At 41.2% G+C, this 12,982-nt stretch overlaps 1 protein-coding gene across 1 annotated transcript in view; it reads left to right on the top strand.

The window, feature by feature from the left end:
- Positions 1-12,982, top strand: part of LOC144194648 (neural-cadherin) — a 155,707-nt gene that overhangs the window by 61,749 nt on the left and 80,976 nt on the right. The window contains exons 7-8 of the mRNA XM_077713855.1: positions 4,106-4,248; positions 11,731-11,903. Of these exons, the coding sequence (XP_077569981.1) occupies positions 4,106-4,248; positions 11,731-11,903 (316 nt within the window). The remainder of the gene's footprint in view (positions 1-4,105; positions 4,249-11,730; positions 11,904-12,982) is intronic.

The raw sequence follows: 12,982 nt of genomic DNA on the forward strand, positions 1-12,982 counted from the left end.
TGCTTGTAACAATTGCTAATGCTAACATTTCCTAAAATAATTAAAACAATAAGTTAGACACTTTAAATGTTTCTTATGACAATATTATAAAACTAATGTGTCCTAATTATGCCAATAGTCCTGCCATAAATGTCAAAAAAATGCTTCTAGCGGTTGCTAACGCTAACATTGCTTAACCAGAGCCTAGCATGCATGTTTTTTGGAATCTAGTAGAAAACCGGATTCGAACCCAGGACCCCAGAACTGTGAGGCCTATGCGCTAACCACTCAGACGCCGGCCTGCCCCTAAACTCATTTAAATGGTTTCAATTTACAGTCATGATTTACGAAATTACGACTTTTTTTCGTAACATTTCTAAAATTTTGTAAGTAGAAGTCTACTTTGTATGTAAATTCTCTTTTTTTGTTCCACAACTTCCAACAAAACCCTTTAAAATTGGTTAAATTGTCCCAATTTTGTACAAAACATGAGGAAACCCAAAAATGAGAAAAAAATTGTAAAAAAAATGATTTATTATTGTCTTAAAAATAAATAATGCATATGAAAATGTTCCTATAGGCATTTGTAAGTAGAAGTATGGCTGTATTTTGATAGCCACATTAATACACATCTTTTAGTGGTTGTGAAAATGGGGAAAAGTAGTTATAAAATTGTATAGAAAAAAGGAGGAGAAGCATTTGTAGTGAGTGAGGAGACATGGTGTCTTCCTTAAAAGACACGCGTGACCAAATGTCTGACATCTGCTGCCACTTTCTTTCCACTTGACAGACAGACAGCAAAAAAGCAATAACAAAAGCAATAAAGGCGCCTTCTGCATGACTAGTGTTCCTCCAAAGGTGTCATTATGGACTCTTTCTTAAGGTCGCTCGTACCCGCCTTTTGGAGCCCCGCTAGCTCGTCGACGTCGTCGCCATCGCAAACGCCGCCATCGCAAACGCCGCCACGTCCAATTGCGTTCGCCAACGTCCCTCTCCGATCGACAGCCCGCCACGGCGAGCCGTCATTCCGGGAGCCATGCCCGCGTTCTTTTGCCAATTGACTGCCGTTGCCGTGGCAACCTGCACAACAACATCTAAATGTTTTTCTTCCATCTGCCTCCAATAACCAAACTGAAAAAAAAAAAAAACCAACGGGAGGGAGAGATGCTTCTCCACTTTTTAGTTGAAGTGTTAATCAACATGTTGGCCCGGTGGAGAGGTGGTTAGCATATCGACTTGACGGTTCGGAGATCGGAGGTTCGAAACCAGGTGCGAACCACACTGCGTGTTTTTTTTTTTTTTTTTTAGGTATTCTGGGTTCTCACATTCCAAAAAATGAATGCTAAGCTAATTGTATGCTAAATTTGGATGTTGGACTCGCAGTTTTGGGGTCGAGAGTTCGATTCCAGGTGGGTCTTTACTGTGTGGAGTTTGCAGGCTGGTGTGGGTTATCTCCAGGTACTCTGGGTTCCACCTGCATCACAAAAAATGGCATGCTAAGCTAATTTTATGCTAATTTTGGACTTTGGCCTCGCATTTTTGTGGTCGAGGGTTCGATCCCAGGTGGGTCCTCAATGGTTTATCAAAGGTTTCAATTGGTTTTAGTGTTGTTTTGCAGGCCGATGACCAACTTATTATTTCGGCAAGTTAAAAGATGGGATAGGAGAGTGCTGCCAACTAGTGGACGGGAGTGGAAGTGTAGCCCACAATTGTTAATTTCACGTTTTAATACCGTTTCAGACAGCTTTTGAGTCGATAATTCTTGCCAATATCTCGCAGAATCAATTCTTTGAAAACATCTTTAGTATCGTTGTCTTTAAAAATCGGAATCGTATGCAAAACTACACGATAGCATCGATGCTAATTGCGACTAAACCACTTGTTGCACAATTCTGGATTTAATGGTCAGTGGGCACGCCCTGGTTGGCGTCATTCCCGAGCCAGCGATTGGTCATCGTCTCCCAGGTTAATCTTCCCCGACGGCTCAACGACCTCCCGATCGGCACCAATCAAGCCCCGGCGCTTTTACGCAGACGCGCGTGGGCGACCACTCCGGCGGACTTGAGACCCCGCGCACGTCTTCAATTTGTCCCGATCGATGTTGCAATCAAAGGAAAAGCGCCTCAGACATACGCCGCCGCCCACTAATTACTTTTTAACCCCTTCCGGGCCGGCCCCTCCCAGAAAAGACACCCGCGGAAATTAATTACTGAATTTAATTATCGACTTCATTTGCGTCGTCGGACGCCCGTTAGCCGGCGGCGACCGGACTTGCCGCTCCGGTGGGGATCGGACGCTGATTACGCCATTCGTCAGGGCCGCCGCGGACGGCCATTGTTGACCACTTTGTCTTTTCGCCGTTATCGATCGGGCGTAATGGCGTCCAGTCAGGAGCGGGTGAGACCTTTCAATTCCACCCAGTGGCTTTCTTTCTTTAAAGGCAACAGTGAATATCGTATTTATCCTCCCGAGCGAGACGGTGCTGTTGATTTACGGATTCATCATTCGGGAGGAGAGAAGGGGGCGGGACTAAGAGAGGCATAAAAAGAGGCTTATTTTTAAATGGAATTCCTGAGGAGTCATACACAGAATTTCAATGTAAATACATAGATGCATTTGTAAGTAGAGGTCCGACGGTAAAAAATTACCTAGAGCAAGTGTGTCGGACTCGGTACGTCAACTTGATTTCATGTGGGCAGTTTTTAATATAATATTTACATTTTTTTTAAATAGCTGGATTAAGGGACGGGATTAAAAGACCTGAATATTCCAGTTCTTATAGATCTAAAACAACGTTTATTTGAGTTTTTTAAATATATTTTTAGATTTTACAAAATTATTTTTGAACCAAAATCTTGCAAAAATTGATTAAAAAATTACAATAATATTTAGATCTTTTTAAAAATGGATTAAAAGAAGTGGATTAAAAGCCCTGAATATTCCGTTTTTATAGATCTTAAACAATGTTTATTTTAGCTTTTTTTAAATATAATTTTAGAATCTACAAAATGATTTTTGAACTAAAAACAGAAAAAAATGAATCAAAAAATTACAATAATATTTTGATATTTTCTTTATTAATGGGTTAAAAGAACTGGATTAAAATCCCAGAACATCCAGTTCTTTATAGATCTAAAACAATGTTTATTTTAGCTTTTTTATATCATTTGCAAAATGATTTTTGAACTAAAAACAGAAAAAAATTATTAAAAAATGCCAATAATTGATTTAAAAGGGGGAAAATCAGGAAATTTAATATACATATATAATCTTCATTTGAATTTAATCCTAAAACAGAAACTCACCACTCATCATTGACTTTCCCGGGCCACACAAAACGATACGACGGGCCAGATTTGGCCCCCGGGCCGCCACTTTGACACCAGTGTTTAAATAATGATGCATTTGTAAGTAGAGATTCGACGGAAGATTTATTTCTCATAGGGATATTCGTTAGTAGAGGTCCAATGTCACATTTCATACATAGATGCATTCTTAAGTAGAGGTCCCACTGGGGGGGGGGGGGGGGGGGGGGGGACTGGTTCATCTGAAGCACGGAGCGTAATTTCCCAGTCTTCTGGCGTACCTTTTCCCCCATTTTGTTGCACACCTGCGGCTCGCAGCCGGACCGGAAACGCAGGCGGTAGAAAGCGAGGGCTGCTTTTTTTGTTTTTCCTTCTTCCCGGAACAAATAAATACATAAAAGTGTCTCCGACTGCGTGTGTGTTGCATCCCCCCCCCCCCCCCCCCCCCCCGACAGCTTTTTAGCTCCAAGCTGTGTTTCTGTTTTCACCCCAAAAAACAAAAAAAAAACATAACAAACATCTGCTCAGGTAGCGAACTGTTGGTAAACGTTACCTCTGTTGTTTTTACACATTTTTCTTGTTGACATTGCGCAGCAACCACCCCAAAAAACACCCACATTTTTTTTTAGAAAATGATGCGGCGTGTACTACTAATAGAAGACTTTTCCGGCGGAACACATTCGTACGCCGCGAGAAGACGTGAACGCCGCCGTGAAGTCAGATGAATCGGCGAGGGATTTGCCAAACTAAATCAAAGTTGTACTGAGAAAGTTCTGCGGTAATAATGATGTTTTTTGTGTTTTTTTTGTGTTTTTCGGTAGATACCGCACGTTTGTGTCGGAGGACGCCGGGCCCAACACGTTGGTGGCTACCGTTTTGGCCAAAGACCCCGACGGCGACGGCATCACGTACCGCATCGCTTCGGGAAACGAGGAGGGAAACTTTGTCATCGACAGTCAGAAAGGTAGGAAAGCGTTTTTTCCCACTTTTTGGGGTGTACTTGAATGTGTCATTGTTCACTTTTAGAAGGTTTTTTCAATTTCAATGCGTTTTTTGGGGTTGGTTTTAATGTTTGGCGTAAAGGGGTGTGGCCTCGCTAGAGAGGTGTGGCCAAATGATGTTGCCTTCAGGGAACGTGGGAGCTTTGAATGATTATGACTGCGACTGGACTTTATTGACCAATTTTAGTTGATGCCAAGTTTTGTTGAATTTTTTTTTGACACAAATGGGAGTCCATATGCTTTGCTAAAACAGGGCCCAGAGTATTAAATCCCCCCAAAAAGTTTAATCGAAGGTTATGTTAATTAAAAAAATAAACATGAAGCTACAATAAAATTAAGTCAAAAGTCAAGGTTTTTGAATGTAGTTTTAGAAATATCATGAAGCCATAAAAAATGGATTTACATTTTTCTTTTTTAAAGAAAATCATGAATCCACCCAAAAAACCTTAACTCAAGTCAAAGTTTTTAAATTTTGTTTTATTAAAATCATGAAGCCACAAAAAATGTCTTTCCAATATTAGTTTTTTTGAAAAATCATGAAGCCACCAAAAAATTAAACTCAAAATCAAGTTTTTGTTAGAAAATCAAGAGCCACCAAAAAATTAAACTCAAATATCAAGTTTTTTTTTAACATAAAAATCATGAATCCCACCAAAAAATGTAATTCTGTTATATTTTTTAAGATTTTGAAGCCACCAAAAAAAACCCTTAAATATCATTTTATTTATTTTAAGTCATAAAGCCACAAAAAATGCCTTTCTGTTATTTCTGTTATTGTATTTCAAGTTTGCGTCCAAAAAAAAATCAATTATCGAACTACCAATCATTGACCTACCAAAAAGTCTCCCATATACTTTGTTTATTTTTCCCCAGTTACCTGGCAACCTATCTCAAATATTTTTTTTTAATCAACAAAACCATCTAAAATTAGATTTAAAAAAATCCTCAGCTCCTCCAAAGCTTCCACAGTATATTTCCATTTTGCCATTTTCTGGTGGTAGCTAATGTTTTTAGCCGCAAGTCGTTCGTTGTGTTCATCTAATGAGCCCTCCGAGAAAACCATAATTAACATTCTGGGCAGGAGACGCCACCTTTTTCACTGTTTTTTAATTTTTTTTTACTCTTGCCAAGCCCTCGTCTAGGCTTAGTGTTTCCCAAAACCCTTTTTGGAACGTCCCCGTAATGGCCGCCGAGCCCCAATGGCTTCCCCTCGAGGCCCAGTTTCTCTGCAAAAAAACCCTACGCAGATTTAAGGCGGTCATTAGGACGGCAACGGGCAAGTCAATACCATGATCACGCGTGGCTATTACGGGCGATAAATATGCGGGCGCTGCCAATAAAAAAGTCTTTGTTTTCGGGGGCCGTGTGTCCGGGGGGAGGAGCCCCAATGACTTGGTTGGCTTGAACTCCATGGCCGCCATTGACGGGGACATAAAATGGACTGGGAGCCATCCTTCACAGAGATAATCACCCAAGGGGAGACCAATCGCACATTGGCGGCGGCTTTTGTTATTTTGGAGCAAAATAATTGGCACTGACACGGTGGAGGAGTGGGTAATGTATTTTGGGCTCGCAGTTTGGGGTTCAAGGGTTCACAAGTCCAGGTCCGTTTTCTTCCCACATTACTAAAACAGGCAGGCTAGGCTAATTGTATGCTAATTTGATCTTAGCTATGAGTGATTGGGTCGTTTGTTCCCTGTTTGGTGTCATAGTTCGCTGGGATAGGCTCCAGCACCCCCGTGGCTGTCGTGAGGATAAGTGGTTTGGAAATTGAATGGGTAAAAATTATCCCCACAAAAATAATGTATCCAGAAATTGAATAATTAGGCGGCCTGACGTTAAAGTGGTTAGTTTTTTGGCCTCATAGTTTTGGGGTTGAGGGTTCAATCCTATGGGTTGGCTCTCGCTGGGTGGAGTTTTAATGATCTCCCTGGGCTTGCGTGGGTTTTCTCAGTGTATTTCGCTTTTCTCCCACATCCCCAAAACAGGCACGCTAGGCTAATTTTATGCTATTTTTTTCCTAGCTTTGAGTGATGAGTTTTTTTGTGTCTTTGTGGCTTGTGATTGGCTGCTCATTGATTCAGGGTTCTCCCATCTGGTGCCTGTAGTCAGCTGGGATAGACTCCAGCACCCTCAGCGACCCTTGAGTACAAACCGGTCACAAAATGAATGAATAATGGAACAAAACAATGTTTTTTTTAAGAATCTGTTAGCATCCTCCCAGTTCTAAAATGGAGGCTTCTGTTACCTACGTGGAATTTCTACGGGTACTCCCTTTCAAATATTCATTGAAAACACTTCATTCAAATTTTTAAAAATGTGTACGGCTAGCTCGTTAAGAAGAAAAAGTAGCATTTATTCCCCAATCAATCATTTGAACACCCCCCCCGAAAAGGTATTTAAAATGTTGGTGATGAGGAAAGGTCTCTTTGAGGACTCTTCGAGGACTCTTTGAGGAACGCCGCCAAGATAAAAGGTGACGTTGAAACGTCTCTCCAAAGCTTTTGCGAGCACTTAGGCGCCCCTTCTTCGCCTCTCGACGCTTACATTTATTTGTTAAGAGGCGCCGATCCCTCCCGTTAGTTATATAAGCAGCCCTTTTTAGCGAGCGGTCGCCGCCGCTTTTAACCGACCGCTCCCATCTATCTGGCCCGCCGCCTCGCTCGGGTGAACCGGCTTCTTTTATGGACACGGTGGCGTACGGCGGCCGCCATTGATCTACGGGATTGTTAGAAAAGAGATACGTACGTCTTGGAAATGAACGAGAGTGGTCGCCCACGGCCGCCATTCCTCTTTGTTGGTGGAAAAAGAATGATAACTTGAATGGAAATTGCCATGATTACCATATTGCGGGTTTTCTGTGTGGTTGGGACGCGGGGGTGGTGGGAGCACGTTTGTTTTACAGTAATCCCTCGAATATCACGGCTTCACGACATTACAGATTTTTTTATGGGATTTTTTGTGTGTAAATTCATAAAAAATGTGAAAATTCATCCTGAAATTCCTAAGCGGAAGCCACTCCCCTGTCCTCCACTTGATATTAGGAGTCAGCAATGAAGCAAAAGTGTATTAATATAATTATTTCTTTTAAATAGGGGTGACCGTACTGGTCTATATTAACCGTGATAAAAGAGGGATTACTGTATACCCCAGAAATTGTCAAATTCAGCCATTTTAATGCTATGGCTTATTCGGGAAGGCGGTTTATATGCGAGAAAATATGGTTTTTGTTTAGTCAAAATATTTTTTTCACATATTTTCACCTTTTCCTCATTTTTCATCAATGTAAAATTTACAATTTCGCCAGAGAAATTGCAAAATGTTAAGGCCAAGGCTTATACGCGAGAAAATACAGTTTTGGTTTTATTTTTATTTATTTTTTGACATTTTTTATTCATTTTTTTCACTTTCCTGATTATTCATCATTCTACAATTTACACTTTCACCAGAGAAATGTCCACATTTTAAGGCCACGGCTTATACGGTGAGGCGGCTCATATGCGAGAAAATACGTTTTTGTTTTTTTCAATTTTTTTATTCAATTTTTTTTCACCTCTTCCTGATTTTTCATCATTCCTCAATACACACTTTCACCCTATTCCCCCCCTTTTAGCATACTTATAACCAAACATGTTGCCTTAAAACGTCCCAACTTTTTTGCCCATTTCAAATCCAAACTCCGCCCAATAGAATCCCTCAAAATTTCTCATGACCCTTTTATACCAGCACACCATCCCGCCACCATCTTCATCCCATTCACGTCACTCCTTCTTAAACGGGCGCCTCACCTCACTCGGAATAACGAGGAAGCGGCAACGCCGTAACGAAGCCGTCCGTCCGGGTGGGTGGGGAAAGTGGGGAAGCTTCTCTCATTTGAATTGACCACGGAGAGCCGGCAGAATACACAATCCAGAAGAAGAAGAAGAAGAAGAAGAAGCACCCTCCCTCCCTGGGAAAAGCAGCGCACAGGGGTCGCAGTTGAAATGGAAATTGACGGCGTGGAGATTTGCGGCGAGCGAGCGGGGGTCGGCCTTCTGACAATCCGCCGCTGCCGCCGCCTTAATAGACTTCCTCTTTTGGCTGGCGCCGGCAATCTGCCAGTCTGATTATTGATTTATGCCGTGCATATTTGACCAAGCCAGCGCTTCTTCCTCCGCCGTCTGCCATCTTTCGTAGGCGCCGTTGCCGTGTGCGTAATATCCCGCCGCCGCCACGCTTGTTATTATCCCGAACACGTGTTACGCCGTCGCTTCGTTAAACACACGCCAGAAGAAAAAAAGTCTTTTTGGTCACGTGAGGTAGGCGCTAGAGTTCTGAAGACGAGTGAAATGAATATTTTAGGTGGGGAGGAATTTTTGCCAGAAGTTTGGGCGAAATCGGGCTTTGAAAAAGTTGGACGTTTTTAAGGGTGGATAAATATGTTGAGATATGCCGGGATCATGCTAAAAAGGGGGAAATACGGTGAAAATTCGTTATTTTCAGTAATTTTAGCATCATTGTTTTATAATTTTCATTTTTTTTCAAAATAATAATGTTATTTATCGTCCTTGAAAAAAAAAAACTAAAATTTCAAAGCAAACTAATTTCTGCTTTCTTCTTTGGCCCTTTAAAAAAATATTTTCAATTTGAGGTGCTGCCACCTTGAGGTCGCCAGTAGTAATGACCTCGCAAAAAGTTAGTTCAACGTTTTAATGGCTAATAAAAATGTTTCAATATATTGGAATCATGACAAAATGGGGGAAATAGGGCGAAATTGTAAATTATAGAATCAGGACAAGCTAAATGCATAACTTTCATTTTTTAAAACCAAAATCCAAATGTTATTTATCGTAAAAAACAAACAAACAAACAAACAAGCTTTACTCAAAATGCCATGATGCATTCAAATGTAAACATTTCAAAGCAAACAAATTTCTTCTTCTTTGGCCATTTTTTGTAATTTTCAAACTGAGGTGCTGCCAACTAGCGGTTGCCAGAAGAATTGCCGCGTAAATTTTTAAAAAATCTTAAAATCCACCTCAACCAGCATCTCAAAATGGTTGCCACATTCCATATTTATATTTTCCACCACTTTGAATGTAATACTTTTCATACACAACCTGTTGGTGAGGAAAAAAATCAGTTTCCTAAATATATATTTAATTTCACCACATATGTGTGATGTGCTTTTTAAATGAACACCACATGAAAGGCGTTGGGACTTGTAAGATGTCATTTATGGAAACGCCTTTGGTCTTTTTTGTGCTCGCTTCCGTCTTTTAAAAGACAAAATACGCCAAAACTCAAAATATCACATGAAACGCCGACAAAAACTTTGCCGTTTGAATCCAAGAATACACCAACCAAAGAGAAGTAAGGCAAAAAAAACCAAGAAAATGCCCTTAAGGGAGAATTAAAAGGGATTTTGACAAGCGGGCCGCCATTTAATCGGGTTCCTGGCGGTCGGTGTTCCGCCACCGAGCCTGAAATTATCAAACGTTAAAATTATTCCTGATTGATTGACAAACAACGGCTTGTTAGGATTTGATGTTGGATGATGTTTTTTTTGTCGCCATCGTTTAAAAAAAGATGTAGAAAGTGACAAACAGGTGCCCAAAAACAACTGGATATAACCTGGAAATGGCCCAAGAATACTTTTTGAACTCAAAATACCGAACTGAAAAAAATTATAATGAACGATGGCACTCATCATTGACTTTTTTGGGCCGCACAAAATGATGCGGTGGGCCACATTTGGCCCCCGGGCCGCCACTTTGACACCAGTGCTTTAACGCATCGGTTACAGACTTTGTGTTTTAGGATCAAATTAAAATGAGTATGAGTATAGATGTATATTACATTTCCTGATTTTCCCCTTTTTAAAATCAATCATTGTCATCTTTTAATCCATTTTTTTCTGTTTTTAGCTCAAAAATAAATTTGTAAAATCTAAAAATATATTAAAAAACATTTTTTTACATCTATACAAAATGGAATATTCAGGTCTATTAATCCAGTTCTTTTAATCCATTTATAAATAAAAAAAATCTAAATATTATATCTAAAATGGTCCACATGAAATGGAGTTGACGTTAATGTGGCTCACGAACCAACCCGATTCTGCCACCCTTGTACTAAGCGGAACTTAAGCATCTTTTGTAAGCCACCTTCCATAATATTCTCCCAAAAACGTGATAGCGGTCCTTCATTCGGACGTCCCCCGTTTTAGTGCCATTGTCGGTTGCTTAGCGACGACGGCGGCGGCGGCGGCGGGCCTACGGCGATCGTTGGCGCGTCCCCCGCCGTCATGCGTCTGGTGTGGGCGACTCGTATGCATCCCACTCAGCTTTGAGTGACTCTCTGCGTTTGTATTCATCTCGTGTCCCTGATGTTGTGTACGTGTAGGTGTGTGTTTATGTGTGTGTGTGCGCGTGTGCGCTAGTGTGTTAGCGTGTTAGCGTGTAGGCGGACGAGCTTGGAGTGCGAACGGCGCTTATTACAAGCTCCTTATCTTCACGGGCCGGGCCAGGTACTATCGCTGTCGTCGCTTGTTCATTTGTCGCCTGCTCAAATCCAAATGGTACGCCGGGGCGCCGTGTACGCTCGCTCGCCTGACGCTGTTTACCAGAGCGGGGAGGGGGCCACGGGGAAAAGATTGCCTCGCCGCGAGATGCGCCGTTTGAGGCCGCCGACGAGTGTGACCCGCCGCCCGGTTGGAATCGCGCTGTTGATATCCGTACGGATTCGGCAGACGTGGTAGCGGATCAGGGTGATGTTGTAGGGATAGCGTCGGTTTTGGGGGGAAAAAAATGGGATTTACCAAATGATAGCGTACGCCAAGGGTTGGTTCGTGAGCCGCATTAATGTCAACTTGATTTCACGTGGGTCGGACCATTTTAGATAGAATATTTAGAATTTTTTTGTTATTAATGGATTAAAAGAAGTGGATTAAAATCCCTGAATATTCAGTTTTTTATAGATCTAAAACAATGTTTATATTAGATTTTTTGAAATATATTTTTAGATTTGACAAAAGGATTTTTGAACTAAAAACTGAAAAAAATGAGTAAAAAAAATCAGGAAATTTAATATACATCACACCATTTTAGATATAATATTTTGATTTTTTGATTTTTAAAAATGGATTAAAATAATTGGCTTAAACCCCGGAGTATTCCGAGATCTAAAAAAAATTATTTGAGATTTTTTATATATTTTTTGATTTAAAAAAAAAAAGATTTTTGAACTAAAAATGGATTAAAAAATGACACATTGATTTGAAAGGGGGAAAATCAGGAAATGTAATATACATCTAGACTTCTCATAATTTCATCCTAAAACAGAAAGTCACCACTCATGATTGACTTTCCCTGGCCACACAAAATGATGCGGCGGGCCACATTTGGCCCCCGGGGCCTCCACTTTGACACCTATGATTTACAGCATTTATTTGTGTTTGTGTCCAGGTCTGATCCGTCTCCGCTCCAGCCCCCCGCCGCACTTAGTGGGCGTGGAGTACATCCTCAACGTGACGGCGACGGACGACAACGCCTCCCGCGGCCCTCAAGCGCTGTCGTCCACGGCGCAAGTGGTGGTCGGCGTGGACGACGTCAACAACAACAAGCCCGTTTTTGAGAAGGTAACACACAAATTAGCGTACAATTAGCGTACAATTAGCCTAGCATGCGTCTTTCTTGAGAAGGTAGTTTCTGACTTTTAACACAATTTAGCATACATTTTGCCTAGCATGCTTCTTTCTTGGTGAGCCATTTTCTGACTATTTCCACACAAAATAGCATACAATTAGCCTAGCATGTGTCTTTCTTGAGAAGCCATTTTCTGACTATTTCCACACAAAATAGCATACAATTAGCCTAGCATGTGTCTTTCTAGAGAAGCTATTTTCAGGTTTTTACACACAAATTAGCGCACAACTAGCTTAGCATGCGTCTTTCTTGAGAAGGTATTTTCTGCAGTTTTACAAACAAATTAGCATACAGTTAGCCTAGCATGTGCTTTCTCGTGAAGCTATTTTCTGACTTTTTACCCACAAATTAGCGTACAATTAGCCTAGCATGTGTTTTTCTTGAGTAGATATTTTTTTGACTTTTTACACACAAACTAGCATACTATTAGCATAGCATCTCTTTCTTGAGTAGGTATTTCCCTACTGTTTACACACAAAATAGCATACAGTTAGCCTAGCGTCTTTTTGAGACTTTTTTGCTAGTTGGCGTCTCGTGTTTGTCCCGCAGCGCCGAAAACCGCCACGAACGGACGCTCCAAAACACGCTTGACGGCGTCTCTAATGGACGACTGCCATTAAAATGTCCTCGGAGGCCCTTTTTAATTTTTTACTTTGGCTAGCAAAGCCTGGTAGACGTGGTCTTTATTTTGTCGAAGCGGATTTTCCGCCTCCTCGTCACCGTGACGACGGCGCGATCCTCTTCCCGTCCCACGTAGCGCGTCGTCTTTTCCCACTGGCGTCTTTGTCTCTCTTTTTTCACGCGGTCCCTCGGAGGAGCCATTAAACTTGTTTTAATCAAAGCGTCCATTAACGAACGACAAGGCGCTGGAGCACTTGCGCCTAATTACCCCCGCAAGAAAAGCTTAACTTTTAACTTCAATAGTGTGTTAGTTGTTTTTAAAAGGATCATCTCAACATCCGTTAACATGAAAAAAAACATCTTTTGATCATCAAAAATGGAAATTATTACA

This window comes from Stigmatopora nigra, chromosome 3 (genome assembly GCF_051989575.1).
Source record: "Stigmatopora nigra isolate UIUO_SnigA chromosome 3, RoL_Snig_1.1, whole genome shotgun sequence".
Taxonomy (NCBI): domain Eukaryota; kingdom Metazoa; phylum Chordata; class Actinopteri; order Syngnathiformes; family Syngnathidae; genus Stigmatopora; species Stigmatopora nigra.